The following is a 15,626-nucleotide window of genomic DNA, read 5'->3' on the forward strand; positions in this document are numbered from 1 at the left end:
GTGAATTTTGAGACTTTGATCTATTGAAAGTAAATTACAGTTTCAGAATTAAGTGTTCAAGAAGAGGAAGAGATGTTTAAAGAATGATCTCAGTAATGATTATCGAAACCAACTGAAGGAAGAGATGGAGTGAATATTTTGATGATCAGTCATTTGTATGTGACAGCATATCTGTCTCGAATTTAGGTGTTGCTACCATTTTTGCAAGCTTGCAGAGTTGGTGCTTGGGACACCAGTTATGCAAATAGATCTCTGCAAAAGGTGCATGTGGTTTCTAACAAAGTAATAAGATGAAATGGGAAATCACATGAGGTAGGTATGGAAATATGGATGATGGATGATTTGTTTGAAAATGTGTCCAAAGTTTATCAATACAAGATTAGTAGTAGAAATTGAAGTGGGGTAGGTTTAGAATGACTTTACAAATAATCATCATATAATGCTTGTAAAGATGAGGTTAAAGAAAACTAGAGAGAACTTCAAATAGCTGTTGATGGTGTGGATCTAGGGTAGATACTGTACGACTGACAACTTAGATAAAAGGTTGGAGGACAAAGTAGATATGGTAGGTGAATGTGAGGGATGTGTAAAAATGAATGTCAGAGAGTATGAGGGAGATGTACATTAGTAGTTTTGAGTGCTGCAAATGCATAGTATTAAACATGCTCATAGATACGTTTTGAAGAATTCAAAGTGGACAAGAGCATTGCTGATATGCTCCTCATCCTGACCTTCCTCCTCCTCCTCCTGCTCTTTTGAGGTGGACACATCCAAAGAGACTCCTCTTTTGTCATGTTGTACCCAGGCATATCAGTGTCTTCCAACCACTCATTCACCTCCTCCTCAAGTAGTCCACTCAGAGCACTACCCTGGAAGAGGGTGCCAAAGTTTTTTTTCCTTCTTTTACTATAAAACTGCTCACATTCTTGGGAATGTCTAGCAATTTGCTTCACCCATTTTTCAGTGTGGCAAGGACATCTCATTCCAGTCCTCTGCATTGTTGAGGATGACATACTTGATTTTATTCACCTTGAAATTTTCTAGATTTCTCTTGCCCAGATGTCTTCATACTCATCCATTCCTTACTGCTCCACCACCAGGCACCTCAACAAGTGCTTTTCCAATACAGCCTCTTGGCACTCTCAATTATTCCTTAATCCATAGGCCGGATAAGGGATTTGGCATTGGCTTGGAGGAATGTGGCCCAAGTGCTCCAATTCATACTTCTTAGCTGGCTGGTAGAGGGGTCAACTTGGGCAATATCGAACAAAAGTGTAGCTTTGACATCCTCTGCAGCAATACTATTTGCTATACCCCTCTGGCATAAACATGTTATCAAATCAGTTGAGAAATATTTCGTGAGAAAACCACCGTGATTTATTGGAGTAGGATTCAGCTGGCAAAGTTCATTATGCCCTCCAGTGCATGAGGTTTTTTAGACTTTCACACAACACTGGCTGAAGACAGTGCACAAGGTTTCTTAGACTTCACACCACACTGGCTGTAGACAGTGTGACCCATTGGAATTAGCACACACAACTGTTGACATGCATTCAGTCTCATGATTTTGTGCCCCAGTTTGCTTTGGATCTTTTAATGATCTTGGGTGTTATGGGGCAGTGATCTCGAGAACAACACAGTCTCATCCCCATTGTTTATCTGGAAATGGTTCTAGTCATTCTTAGCAATTATCTTTATCTTGTTGATAAAAGATGCAACAACCTTTAGTATTAGCACTTAAAAGTTCTTCAATGATGGCCAGCTAATATTCACAATGTCATGGTGCCTTCTGAAACACTGCAGCCAACCACCACTGGACTTGAAATTTGTGTGGCATAGATGCAGTGCCAGTTTTATGGCAACATCCTGTATGTCCACTATACACAATGGCACATCTTCAGCACTGTCATTTGTAGCACCAGAGTGTGGCCTCATCAAAAACTTCAAGAGGCAGCTTTCTTCCATAAAAGAATATTTCGGTGCTTTCAATGTCTTTGATAGATTTCTTAGTTTTTCCTTGTCATGCACAGTGTCATAAAATGTTGACTTCTTGAGGCAAAATTTTCAATTAACAGCTTCGCATGCACTCCTCAGCCATGTTCCTTGAAGAGTTCCTACTTAACTGTCACAGAGAAATTCTGCCTCATCCTCATAGGAGTTGAATATTAACCTTTGGAAGGCATAATGCAAATCAGTCAAGTCATTATGAAAGCAAAACCACAATAAATTCATGCATGGCAAGAGATGTTGATTGCTTGGGCAATGCAGCTAGACTGACCTGGCAACCAGAGTGCCCACAGAGAGGACTGAATAAAGGAACCATTTTGTAATCCTTTACTGTGCTCCACACAAAACATGTATGAATGATTGATTATAGTAAAAATTTTACTTGTGGGGTTTGAATTATTATTTTCATGAACTGTAAATGTGGTGGACTCCATTATCACAGAGAAAACATTATAGAAGGTCATTCATGACAGCAGAGGTCTTTCCATGAAAAACTTTACGGTAGATACATTTACTTCTTATAGATGTACTGTCTTGTACTCTATTAATATATCTTTTCAGTGCAATATTTACTTTATAAGGAATAAATCATTATATTCATCAACTATATCTATTTATATCGCTTCTGCTTGTTTCCTCTTCAAATTCCTATCTAGAACATGGCCACGGGAAAGAGCCAACTCTTATCTCCATCATTACCGTCCTACCTCACAACAATAATGAGTTGAGTCCATTTCATTGAGAAAGTAACACAGTTCAAATCTTCCACAATGCAGTAGACATGTTTCCAGGACAACTTTAAAAATGTGTTGAATCCCAATTCGTAGAGAAAATAACATAATACAAGTTCATTCCTATTGCAGTAAGAGATTTTTCCAGGAAAACTTAGATATTTCATTTCTGTATTCATGTGTTTGTACAATATATCACTACTTTACACTTAATATTACAACATAAGAATATAGTAGTACAGTAATCTTTATGCATATAAACTACTGCACTATGACCTGGCACATTTCAAAGGACAGGTCTTTCACTTTCTCAAAAATTCATGAATACTTTCCCTTATCCTTTCTTTTTGTGTTTCATAATTCTCTCTATGTCAATTAAAACCTTGACTTGATGTGGACTTTTGTCTGTGACTGGAGCCTTCAACATTAAAAAAGAAAAAAAAAGCACTGGGGCAGTTGTTGTTGATCACATACCTGGGTTGCTTTGGACTGTCACTGGGTGTATCACAGACTAGTTCTTAAGTATCAGATAATGGTCCAACTAGGCTTTGAGCATTCAGTAAAGCTGATTTCCCATATATACAGAGTTCAGTATTTTTGTTTACATATTTCTTTGTACTGATCTTGTGTTATTAATCTTGAAGTGGTCTTGAAAAATACACTAGAGGTTGGGTAGATGTATTAATTTTTCCTGCAGGCTATGAAGATTTTGTCTACTTCACCAGGGCCATTGTGGAACATTACTTACTTATCTTATGTATAGTTTGTAACATTATGTTCAAGAAGTATCCTACATTTGTGACTATTAATATCTTGTACTTTCTGGTTCATTTTAGCATTCTTATGGGAAATTTTATCAATTTTATTGTGATATTTCAGATTTGTGTATGTGCACACATACCAGACTATAGCACCACTTTGCAGGAACTTACCATTACCAACTTTTGATTTTGATCTTCGTGCCATTTAGTCATCTTTCATTTCAACTTTTTCTACCAATGAATCTTTACTTTTGTTTTCATCTTGGCTGACAGTGAGCTTGAGTGATTCACAGAGCTTTCAGTTTTGTTAGCATTCCCCTTGAATGACCTTAGAGTAGCGAACAACCTCACACAGTGAGTAGACACCTGTGCAAACTGAAGGCCACACTTTTCATGATTCATCGCAATACCCGCAGTGTGAAATGCACAGATTACACTACCACATGGTGACTGGCAAGTGGCATGCATGTGGATCCAGTGCCTCAAACTTTGCCAGGTTTGAGGTTTTGACTGTGAATTTTAAGAAACTATGTTAACTCAAATCATGCACTATCTTAACCAAATCATTCCCTTATATCTACACTACTTTAAGATATCTACTTTAAGTGGGATAATGTGCAATGAAGAGTTCTGTTTGAAATGAATATGAGAATGTGTCTTAGCTGTGTGATATTACCTCCTTCTCTCTCAGTTATGCGGTGAGTTCTTCATGCTAGCCCTGCCATTTTGAATAAATCTTGGCATAGGCACTTGTAGGTGGGTAGGGACACTCTCTCTCAAGGGCTTATGTGAAATGGAAGTGCATTAGGATGATTACAGTGTTCTGCTGAATCAGAATGAAAATGATTAAAGCTACCTTATTTGTTTGTTGATTTAGTTGAGTCTTCCAGGATGAGCTAGATGGAATTATAGGTCTTTTTGATAATTTGTTTAGGAGATGAGTGAAGTAATAGATACAAGTATGAAGAAGACTCATGTTTTTGAAAGAGATGAACAGTCATAGAGCAATAATTTGACTGATTGTAGGTTACAAAATTGTTTATAAATTCGGGTTGTACCTCTCTAATTCGGCACTCTGTGGTCCAGCATGTTTTGAATCTGCTGCCATTAGTTTATGGATCTGCCACCAGGGCAGTGCTGTTAGCAGTACCAAGGTGCCAAAATCAATCTACACTGCTGTCGAGGTACTTAACAGTCCTGTTTATTTCTCATAGCCCCAGAACAAGTGTATGATGCTGATGAATCTGCTGTGTATTGGCATTGTATGCCATGAAAAACCCTTGCCCAAGATATTGAGGAATCTCCATATGGGGGGTAAGAATTCCAAAGATAGGGTAACAATTCTTGGTTGCAGCATTGCTGCAGAGCGCATTAAACCGAGTTGATGGTAATTGGTAAGAGTGTTCACCCAAGGGCCTTTAAAGGGGTCAATTTCTGTTTTTTGGCATTTTCCGTGGCTTAGCAATGGGCAGGTCTCAAGGATGCTGGTTTAAAGAGGTACAACCTGTAATAGATACTTATTAGTACTGGTAAGTAAAGATGGTACTGTTATGGGAAACCTCAAGCTCAGAGTAGAATCTTGTAAGTGAAAAGAGTTAAGGTTTACCAAAAGATCTTGTGAATTACAATTCAGATTTGGTGTGCAAAAAAGTGCAGTGATTAAGTATAATTAAGTATAATGAATATATATATTATATTCTATTTTATAATACTTAGTCGCTGTCTCCTGCACCAGTGAGGTAGTGCCCGCCACCCCGCCACACATGATATGGTACGCCCCTCAAAAAATATAAAGTAGAACAAATATCAGTAAATTTGTTACAACTTCTTCAGATGGCTGTAGAACAATTATCTTTGAATGTTTAGTTAAAATCTTCTAAAGTTTTTTTTTTTTGAGCTAGCAAAGTGGATCATATGACAGTAACATTTCATGTGATCAGCTGATTGGTTGTAGGTGCCCAAAGAAACTATACTAGAGGAGAAAGAAAATTATTACTATGTCTTGTTTGTTTGGTTCCTTTTTTTGGCCAGATTTACACTGCAACATGAACATACAGAAATCTTCAAAATTTTTTAAGCATGAGTTGGGTCTCTTACACCTAGGAGTGTAGAGATGATTAACATCTCATGTTTTGAGATGATGCTGTAGGAGTTTGAAAATATATTAGTAACGTAGGACGTTTTGTAACCAATTATGCAGATGATCTGTTTTGGTGTGGATAAATTTGAAATGCTATGAAATTGAAACAGTTATATTTTATAGTTATATTTGGCACACCTCAACCAAGACACCCTATATCTGCCACTCTATCATCAAACACATTCAACAAACCTTCAAAATACTCACTCCATCTCCTTCTAATATCACCACTACTTGTTATCACCTCCCCATTAGCGCCCTTCACTGAAGTTCCCATTTGCTCCCTTGTCTTACGCACTTTATTTACCTCCTTCCAGAACATCTTTTTATTCTCCCTAAAATTTATTGATACTCTCTCACCCCAACTCTTATTTGCCCTCTTTTTCACCTCTTGCACCTTTCTCTTGACCTCCTGTCTCTTTCTTTTATACATCTCCCTCTCAATTGCATTTTTTCCCTGCAAAAATCGTGTAAATGCCTCTCTCTTCTCTTTCACTAATAATCTTACCTCTTCATCCCACCACTCTTTACCCTTTCTAATCAACCCACCTCCCACGCTTCTCATGCCACAAGCATCTTTTGTGCAATCCATCACTGATTCCCTAAATACATCTCATTCCTCCCCCACTCCCCTTACTTCCATTGTTCTCACCTTTTTCCATTCTGTACTCAGTCTCTCCTGGTACTTCCTCACACAAGTCTCCTTCCCAAGCTCACTCACTCTCTTCACCCCAACATTCACTCTTCTTTTCTGAAAACCCATATAAATCTTCACCTTAGCCTCCACAAGATAATGATCAGACATCCCTCCAGTTGCACCTCTCAGCACATTTACATCCAAAAGTCTCTCTTTCGCACGCCTGTCAATTAACACGTAATCCAATAACGCTCTCTGGCCATCTCTCCTACTTACATACGTATACTTATGTATATCTCGCTATTTAAACCAGGTATTCCCAATCACCAGTCCTTTTTCAGCACATAAATCTACAAGCTCTTCACCATTTCCATTTACAACACTGAACACCCCATGTATACCAATTATTCCCTCAACTGTGCAAAGTGAGAGGGTTGGGGAAAATGATTTGGTAAACAGAGAAGAGGTAGTAAAAGCTTTGAGGAAGATGAAAGCCGGCAAGGCAGCAGGTTTGGATGGTATTGCAGTGGAATTTATTAAAAAAGGGGGGGACTGTATTGTTGACTGGTTGGTAAGGTTATTTAATGTATGTATGACTCATGGTGAGGTGCCTGAGGATTGGAGGAATGCGTGCATAGTGCCATTGTACAAAGGCAAAGGGGATAAGAGTGAGTGCTCAAATTACAGAGGTATAAGTTTGTTGAGTATTCCTGGTAAATTATATGGGAGGGTATTGATTGAGAGGGTGATGGCATGTACAGAGCATCAGATTGGGGAAGAGCAGTGTGGTTTCAGAAGTGGTATAAGATGTGTGGATCAGGTGTTTGCTTTGAAGAATGTATGTGAGAAATACTTAGAAAAGCAAATGGATTTGTATGTAGCATTTATGGATCTGGAGAAGGCATATGATAGAGTTGATAGAGATGCTCTGTGGAAGGTATTAAGAATATATGGTGTGGGTGGCAAGTTGTTAGAAGCAGTGAAAAGTTTTTATCGAGGATGTAAGGCATGTGTACGTGTAGGAAGAGAGGAAAGTGATTGGTTCTCAGTGAATGTAGGTTTGCGGCAGGGGTGTGTGATGTCTCCATGATTGTTTAATATGTTTATGGATGGGGTTGTAAGGGAGGTGAATGCAAGAGTTTTGGAAAGAGGGGCAAAAATGAAGTCTGTTGGGGATGAGAGAGCTTGGGAAGTGAGTCAGTTGTTGTTCGCTGATGATACAGCGCTGATGGCTGATTCATGTGAGAAACTGCAGAAGCTGGTGACTGAGTTTGGTAAAGTGTGTGAAAGAAGAAAGTTAAGAGTAAATGTGAATAAGAGCAAGGTTATTAGGTACAGTAGGGTTGAGGGTCAAGTCAATTGGGAGGTAAGTTTGAATGGAGAAAAACTGGAAGAAGTAAAGTGTTTTAGATATCTGGGAGTGGATCTGGCAGCGGATGGAACCATGGAAGCGGAAGTGAATCATAGGGTGGGGGAGGGGGCGATAATCCTGGGAGCCTTGAAGAATGTGTGGAAGTCGAGAACATTATCTCGGAAAGCAAAAATGGCTATGTTTGAAGGAATAGTGGTTCCAACAATGTTGTATGGTTGCGAGGCGTGGGCTATGGATAGAGTTGTGCGCAGGAGGGTGGATGTGCTGGAAATGAGATGTTTGAGGACAATGTGTGGTGTGAGGTGGTTTGATCGAGTAAGTAATGTAAGGGTAAGAGAGATGTGTGGAAATAAAAAGAGTGTGGTTGAGAGAGCAGAAGAGGGTGTTTTGAAATGGTTTGGGCACATGGAGAGAATGAGTGAGGAAAGATTGACCAAGAGGATATATGTGTCGGAGGTGGAGGGAACGAGGAGAAGTGGGAGACCAAATTGGAGGTGGAAAGATGGAGTGAAAAAGATTTTGAGTGATCGGGGCCTGAACATGCAGTAGGGTGAAAGGCGGGCAAGGAATAGAGTGAATTGGATCGATGTGGTATACCGGGGTTGATGGGCTGTCAGTGGATTGAATCAGGGCATGTGAAGCGTCTGGGGTAAACCATGGAAAGCTGTGTGGGGCCTGGATGTGGAAAGGGAGCTGTGGTTTCAGGCATTATTGCATGACAGCTAGGGACTGAGTGTGAACAAATGAGGCCTTTGTTGTCTTTTCCTAGCGCTACCCGGCACACATGAGGGGGGAGGGGGATGGTATTCCATGTGTGGCGAGGTGGCGATGGGAATGAATAAAGGCAGACAGTGTGAATTGTGTGCATGGGTATATATGTTTGTGTCTGTGTGTGTAATATATATGTGTACATTGAGATGTATAGGCATGTATATTTGCGTGTGTGGACGTGTATGTATATACATGTGTATGGGGGTGGGTTGGGCCATTTGTTTCGTCTTGTTTCCTTGCGCTACCTCGCAAACGCGGGAGACAGTGACAAAGCAAAATAAAATAAATAATTTGGCACATATTGTCCTACAAAAAATGGAGATTGTAACTAACCTAATTAGGATACAGTGTGACCTCCTGTTCGAGGCATGACATTGTTCATAACGACAGACCATTTCTTCCCATGTGTTGTACAACTTCTCTAGTGTGATTTGCATGATAGCTGCAGCAAATTTGTTCTTCAAATCATGTGGTCTTAAGTCACTTAAGTTCAGTGAACTTGGAAGCTCAGCAATGGGCCCAGTGCAACCACACCAGGTATCAGTGAATGTGTCAATCAGAAAGTCTCAGACTTCCAACAACCAGTGTTGTAGGGCATGCATATGACAAAAAACTTCCGTTTTATGACCATACATTGTGCAGATGAGTGCTGTACCACTTCTTGCAACATTCTCACAATGTTTTCATTTTTTCCATACCCAGACAGATCACTGTATACATTAACTTACAATATGGATAGCATTGAATATACATATAAGTCCATCTTCTTGAATTGAACTCAAACTAGCATTGACGTGGCTAGTTAAGCGCAGCACTGTTATTCACCTTATGTATATTATGCTGTGAAGTATTAATTTTGATGTACGAAAGGGAATTAATATGTATCTTAATCAGTTTTGAAGTTTTTCTGTTTGCTGACATGTAGGATCTTTTCAGGACTGAGATTAGAAAAAGAAATTCATCATTTGAGATGAGACAGTAGAATCATTTTAAAAGTGTTTATTAAATTGTATTAAAAATGAAATTTCATACCTTGTTACCCATACCCTGCTAAATAAGTTCTTTTGTATGTACTTTAAATAAATGCCCTTGTTGTGAAGAGAAATGCAAGAGGATGTATGTCATATATGTGTGTAAATATGAACTAAAATTTTTAGCAGGTGTGTGAGCTACTGAATATTAGGTAGAAGTATAAAAAGAATAGTAGTTTGTTTCTATATTTGAAAGTTTGCAGTTGGTACTGCTTCAGTATTCTTTTAGATGCCTGCTTAAGCAGATGGCAGTAAAATTGATATGCTGGTACAATACCGAATGTAGAAGGAAATTGAGCGTTTTGCTGTGTGTGATGTGTCACAGGGTAATGGGCAGGACAGCAGCAGTGGGAGCTCACACTCCGCCCTTCGTATGACCCTGGATGAGCTGCGACAAGTCAACCGCTACGCTGAGAGCACCAAGTCTCTTTCCTACTTGCCTCAGGTCAGCAGGGAAATATGTAAATCAACACCCTGCAGAGCATAAAACACACATGCATGTGCATGTACACACACACACACACACACACACACACACACACACACACACACACACACACACACACACACACACACACACATACACAAAATTGCGGAGGGGGGAGAGGAATGTGAAGGGGCCCCTGATTGATAAATGTATTGGATATTCAGTTAGAACGTCCCAAATTTTGATAGTCGAACAGGTTTTGGATGTGTAAGCTTCCCAGGTTCAAAATCAATGCCACGATTGTTGCCATCATCAAAGGATCACTTTCTTTTGATTATTGGTGTTCTTTTTAAGTAGACCCAATTTTTGAAAATAAGGATGCCATCAAGAAGGTGAACAAGAATAGCTAAGGTACTGTATGAAAGTGTAGCTCTGAATTGACAAAAGGGAGTAAAGCTATAGTGTTACCAAAAGGTTACACTCTCTTTCTGTGAAGGATCTAAGTTTTTCATATGAAGGAAGCTAATTTGTATTAATAGGCTTCATTACTATCACTAGTATTACTCTGGGGATCTTTGTGCAAACTCTTCTACTGCCTAAGCTGAGACAGTCTGGTATGGACTTGAATAAAGGAATGTACCTTGACCAGTCACTCATAAACAAGATCTGCAAAGAAGAGACCATAGTGGAAGAAGAAATAGGAATCACCCAAAAAGAAATTATTATAAATCAAGACCAGAAGATAACACAGCTAAAGAGGAGTTATAAAAACTGAGGAATCATTTCAAGGATCATGAAGAACATCATGAGATGAAAGAGGAACTTCAGGATCTGAGAAAAAGTCACTAGGTATGAAGAAAATCCAGCTTTATAGGGGAGATTCAGGAGGTACATAATCAGAGGATAGAACAGGGATTCATTAAAAGCAAATAAAGTCTGATGAGGCTTTTGTAGATGTCTTATAGGCTGTTCATTTAGAGGAAAGGACAAAACCACGAAGTCTTTTCACAGTAGTGGGCATGGTGGTGCTGAAGGAGCAATTTAGCAGTTGTTCAGTTCAACAAAATGACTAAAACACAGAATCTATTGATAATAGTGGACATTAAGGCTCAGGAGCATTTCTGGCAGCTGATCAACAGGCACAGAACACAGGCAATTAAGTGAAGCTGTTGAGAGAATGATATACATTGTTAGAGATGGAGTAATCAAGGAAGTTTATGGCCTAGTTTATGGAAGGGAAGAATTAGAAAAGTACTGAGCATACTGGATCGGTGCTTGATTGCTAAAGAGAGAGATTTTAGAGAAAGTTAGTCAAAGAGGGTGACAATTCACTGCTGAAGGAAATAAGTGAAAGTGGCAGGCACCAAAATTAGAACAAAAAAGTCATTAGACATTCATTACTTATTATTTTTGGTTGAACAGACCACACACTAGATAAGGAAGAAAGAGGATAGATGGAAGAGATGCTTATTAAAAGATTACTGGAGGCTGTGGAATTCAAGGCTGGCTGGAATTCGAAGGGTGTATAAGGGAAGCTCTCCCTGATGTTGTTGGAATTGTGGAAATAGGCTTACTAAAGTAATCTCACCTGATTCGCATTGAGGGGTATATGATAGTAAGGACAAAAGAAAAGCCTTAAATATCTAGAAATAGTGGAGGATGGCTCATTCAGGCAGCTGATAAGGGGAAGAATAACTTGTGTGAAAGAGGTGCATTGTGGTGTTAGTATTATATATTCCTCCAAAGAATTGCAACAGTCCAAAACAAATATACAATGATAACAATAAAGGAACAGTAGGATTGGTATATGAAGCAGGAAAATACATCCTTATTGAAATGGTAAAGTGCTGAAAATGGGTGATATCACTTATAAAGAGATAGACCAGGGGAATTGGGATTCTCTTGGTAATTACTGTATGGGGAGGGAGTTTTACACTCATGGGTTCCCATCTCTTGAACACTCTCTCCTGTAATGCAACCTCTTAAATTTATGTATGTTGTCTGCATAGGGAGTTATGAAGACATAGTGAGCACACTAAATCTTATCTTCACACTTATGTAATAACTTGGATATTTGAATATTATATATGATAAACCTGTTGGAAGAAGGGATCAGGTTTGACTGGTGAGGACATTTCAATGGCAGAGGTGAGGCAAGGCATAGAGAGGAGATATATCGTGGGAACTACACAAACCTGAAAAAGTTTCTGTGGAAAGTAGATTGGGAAATGGAGTTCAGTAGCCAGGAACCAAGACTTTGTTGTGAGAGGTCACTGAATTTTAAAATGATGGAGTAAGAACATAGGTAACTCAAGCCTCAGATGCAGAGGGAATGTTAAGAAAGAGGTAAGACAGCTCAAATAAAAGATGTCAAAAAGGAAAGGAACTTCACGAGATGTGTAGGGATAAAGATATAGATGGCGTTCAGCCAGCCAACTTTTGCAAGGAATTAGTATACCATAATAAAAGAGGAAAAGGCAGGTGAATATCCAAAAGTTTTCATTAAAGAGATTCAAAGGGAAGAATTGTGGAGAATGATGTAAGGATATGTGAGGAACTGAATAACTAGTTCAAAAGCATTTTCATAGTGGAAGACACTAAGGCCCGTACACAAATGAGTTGGAATGGATATAAGGTTTTAGAAGTTGCTGAGATATCTAGAAAAGATGTTAATACAAATACTACACAAGGTTTATGGACCTGATGAAATTTCACCATATGTGCTCAAGATGTGTGCAGATATGCTAGTTTAACCTATTAAAATACATTGACGGTGTCACTGGAGAGAGGCAAAGTGCCAAGGGAATGGAAAAGGGCTGTTATCATACCTATCCATAAGAAAGGAGACCAGTAAGAGGTGCTGAACGAGAGGTCAGTCTCACTGATATGTGTGGTGTGTGAGGTTCTGAAAAAAGATCAGTAGAATGTATATGGATGAATTTCTACAGAGGAAAAATTACATAATTGAGAGACAGCTTGATTTTGGGGTAAGGAGGTTATGTGCAACAAACCTTTTAGAGTTCTGTGACAGTGAGCTTAGTCGTAGGCAAAAGGGAAGTTTGGAAGGATTGTTCATGTCTAGACTGCCTGAAAGAATTTTACACTACTGTACAGGAGGCTGATTAAGAAGCTGAACCAGCTTGTAGAAATAATGGGAAAACTTCTTTAATGGATAAAGATTTTCTCGGTGAAGGAGAACAGAGGATGCTTGTTAAAGGAACCTTCTCCAACTGGGTCGAGGTAACCAGGAGAGTTAGTGCCACAGATTGCTGTTCTGGGCCCATTACTCTTGTTGATCAGAATAAGTGACTGATTATGTTTGTAGATGATGCAAAGGTCATAAGGGACATGAAGAATGAGAAGGATTACCTCATCTTAACAAGGGGACTTGAATAGACTCTGAAGTTGCTCAGACATGTGGTTAATGAAATTTAACCCAAGCAAATGTAAAGTAATGAGGATGACAGAGGGAAAAAGGCAACAGTATGGTAAGTATTTAGTAGGAAATAGGTTCAGAGCTTAGGTGTTGACATTGTCCCTAGCCTATAGCTTTCAAGGTTATGGATAAGGAAATGTTTAGCAAGCAGTTCATATCCTACTTACTGCCAAAACTAGAATATGCCTCTCAAGTTTGGTCACTGCATCAAAGGAAGCACAAAGAACTAATTGAGAAGATCCATAGAAGGGCAACAAAGATGGTACCAGAATTAAGAAAGGTGAGTTGAAGGGAAAACTGCAGGCTATAAATTTCCAGCCTTGGAAGATAGAAGAGTGACCTTATCTCAACCTTTCAGTATTTAAGATACAACAAGACATGGACAGTTCTTTGAGAGATGTAGGAGTAGAGCAACCAGAGTAAATAACATGAAATAAATAAAATAAAAATACAAAATATGCAAAGAAGTACTTTTATATCACAAGAGTGGTGACTGAATGGAATAAGATAACTGAGTACCTGGTTAATGTGGACAGCATATGTAAGTTTAAGAAGTCAGGTACTGAAGAATATACAAGAGATGGATACCCTCAAGTGTAAAACTTCCTCGATGTACAGCATAAATGGGTAATTATAGGGGCCCTACAAGTGTAGCACTCCCTCCCTGTCTGGTATAATTACACATACAAGCACATTTGCACATAGTTTTTGAAATTCTAATGTCCACTAGTTCTTGAAATTCTAATGTCCACTTTTACTTTCACAGAAAAAAAGACCATCTCAACATTAACCCCTTAACATCCACTTACTTTTTTTTACTCTATCCTTAACAATGTAAGTTGTATCAGCTCACTCTTGCTCTTCTCACATTTGTTCTTCATCCATGTGGTGGGAACATCTGCACCTGGACATTTTAGAGGGTTAAGGCTCATATGTAGTATTATTATGGAAGAAAAGCAATTCATGGACTGCCCACACTTAGTGTGCATTTTGAAGTGGTGTGAAGCTCCAAACATAATTTATGTCTGGAGATGATGACTGACCTGCATAAATATATGCCTTGAGATGTTAAGGGGTTAACAAAAGCTTCTTCTGTTACCCCAGCTCCTTTTCTTGTTGCCTTTTAAGTTTTGTGTTCACTCTTTAACTTAGCTATGATCACAGGAACTTCATTAGGACATTTTTACTCATGCTTTGGAAATCAGAGCTCCTTAGAGGTTAGATGTATAATATAAAAATTGAAATAACACCCACTTGTGATTAATCTTAAACTAAACTTTTTAAGTGTATATATCTTTGTTGTATGTAATAGTAGCAGCATCATTAGACTTCACCTGCATGTGGTTAAAATGCAGGAGAAAAGTCACCTTTGTTGAGGTTTTTATCATCAATGGATGAAAAAGGAGTACAACCTTATTGGGGAACTTGTCATTCAAAAGGAGTCTATCATTTCCCTGATGTAGGATGTGGCATAGCCTTGAAGTTGGATGAGCCCCATAAAAGGTCATGTTCCTGGGTTATATGATAACAATGAATATGATTGTTGCCATGGGAGAGGGTTCTTTTGACAAAATGGCATTAAGATGGATATGTAAACTGTCATGGTATGTGTATGAAATTAGTCAGAATATAGGCCTTCACATCACATATATCCTGCCTCGTTAGTTACAGTATGTTGGTATGTTAATGATTTATGTGCCTGTATATAAGGGTATGAGTGGTTCTTACTTGATTGGAAGATGCTGCAAGTTTTTTTTGTACAGTTCATACTAATTTTTCTTAGTGTATTTTGTTTTTTATAATAGTATGGATTTTTTTCTAAGATTTTTTTTGCTTGCTCTTCCATTTTTAATACAGTAGGTTTGACCTTTTTAATACTTTTACTAGTATGAAGTTTTATTGAATTTTTTGATGTTATCTTGTATAGGGTTTATATTGCACTGTGAATCTTCAAGCCTCTATAAGATAATCAGTAGAGCTGCATATGCCACCTTATGTTCTGTTTTTTTTTTTTTTTTTTTTTATTGACTGGGATCTGTTATATGACAGTTAAGTATTGCTTAATGGTGAACAGTGAAGACGTTACTTGTAGCTGAAAACAAAATTTAGTAAATTATCCATGGAGCTCCTTAACTTTCATTAATGCTGTAAAGGATGATAAGATTTTAAAGAATTTCATATAATGCATTATTCTTTAAAATATATCATAATATTTTCACTTAATAATCTTTTTATGTAAAAGTACGAAACTTAAAAGAAACAGGTGTCAGAAGGAAGGAATTTGACTAATGTAAGATTATCTGTTTTGAGGCT

General features: G+C 38.3%; 1 protein-coding gene across 7 annotated transcripts in view; it reads left to right on the top strand.

Annotated features, from left to right (window-relative positions):
* Nucleotides 1–15,626, top strand: part of LOC139766567 (uncharacterized) — a 143,603-nt gene that overhangs the window by 122,626 nt on the left and 5,351 nt on the right. For 4 of the 7 annotated variants that reach the window (XM_071695381.1, XM_071695379.1, XM_071695383.1 and 1 more), the window contains one exon: nt 9,776–9,895. The exons of the other annotated variants lie outside the window; for them this stretch is intronic. In XM_071695381.1, coding sequence (XP_071551482.1) covers nt 9,776–9,895 — 120 coding nt within the window. The remainder of the gene's footprint in view (nt 1–9,775; nt 9,896–15,626) is intronic. 7 annotated transcript variants of the gene reach the window in all.

The sequence above is a fragment of the Panulirus ornatus genome, chromosome 58 (genome assembly GCF_036320965.1).
Source record: "Panulirus ornatus isolate Po-2019 chromosome 58, ASM3632096v1, whole genome shotgun sequence".
NCBI lineage: Eukaryota > Metazoa > Arthropoda > Malacostraca > Decapoda > Palinuridae > Panulirus > Panulirus ornatus.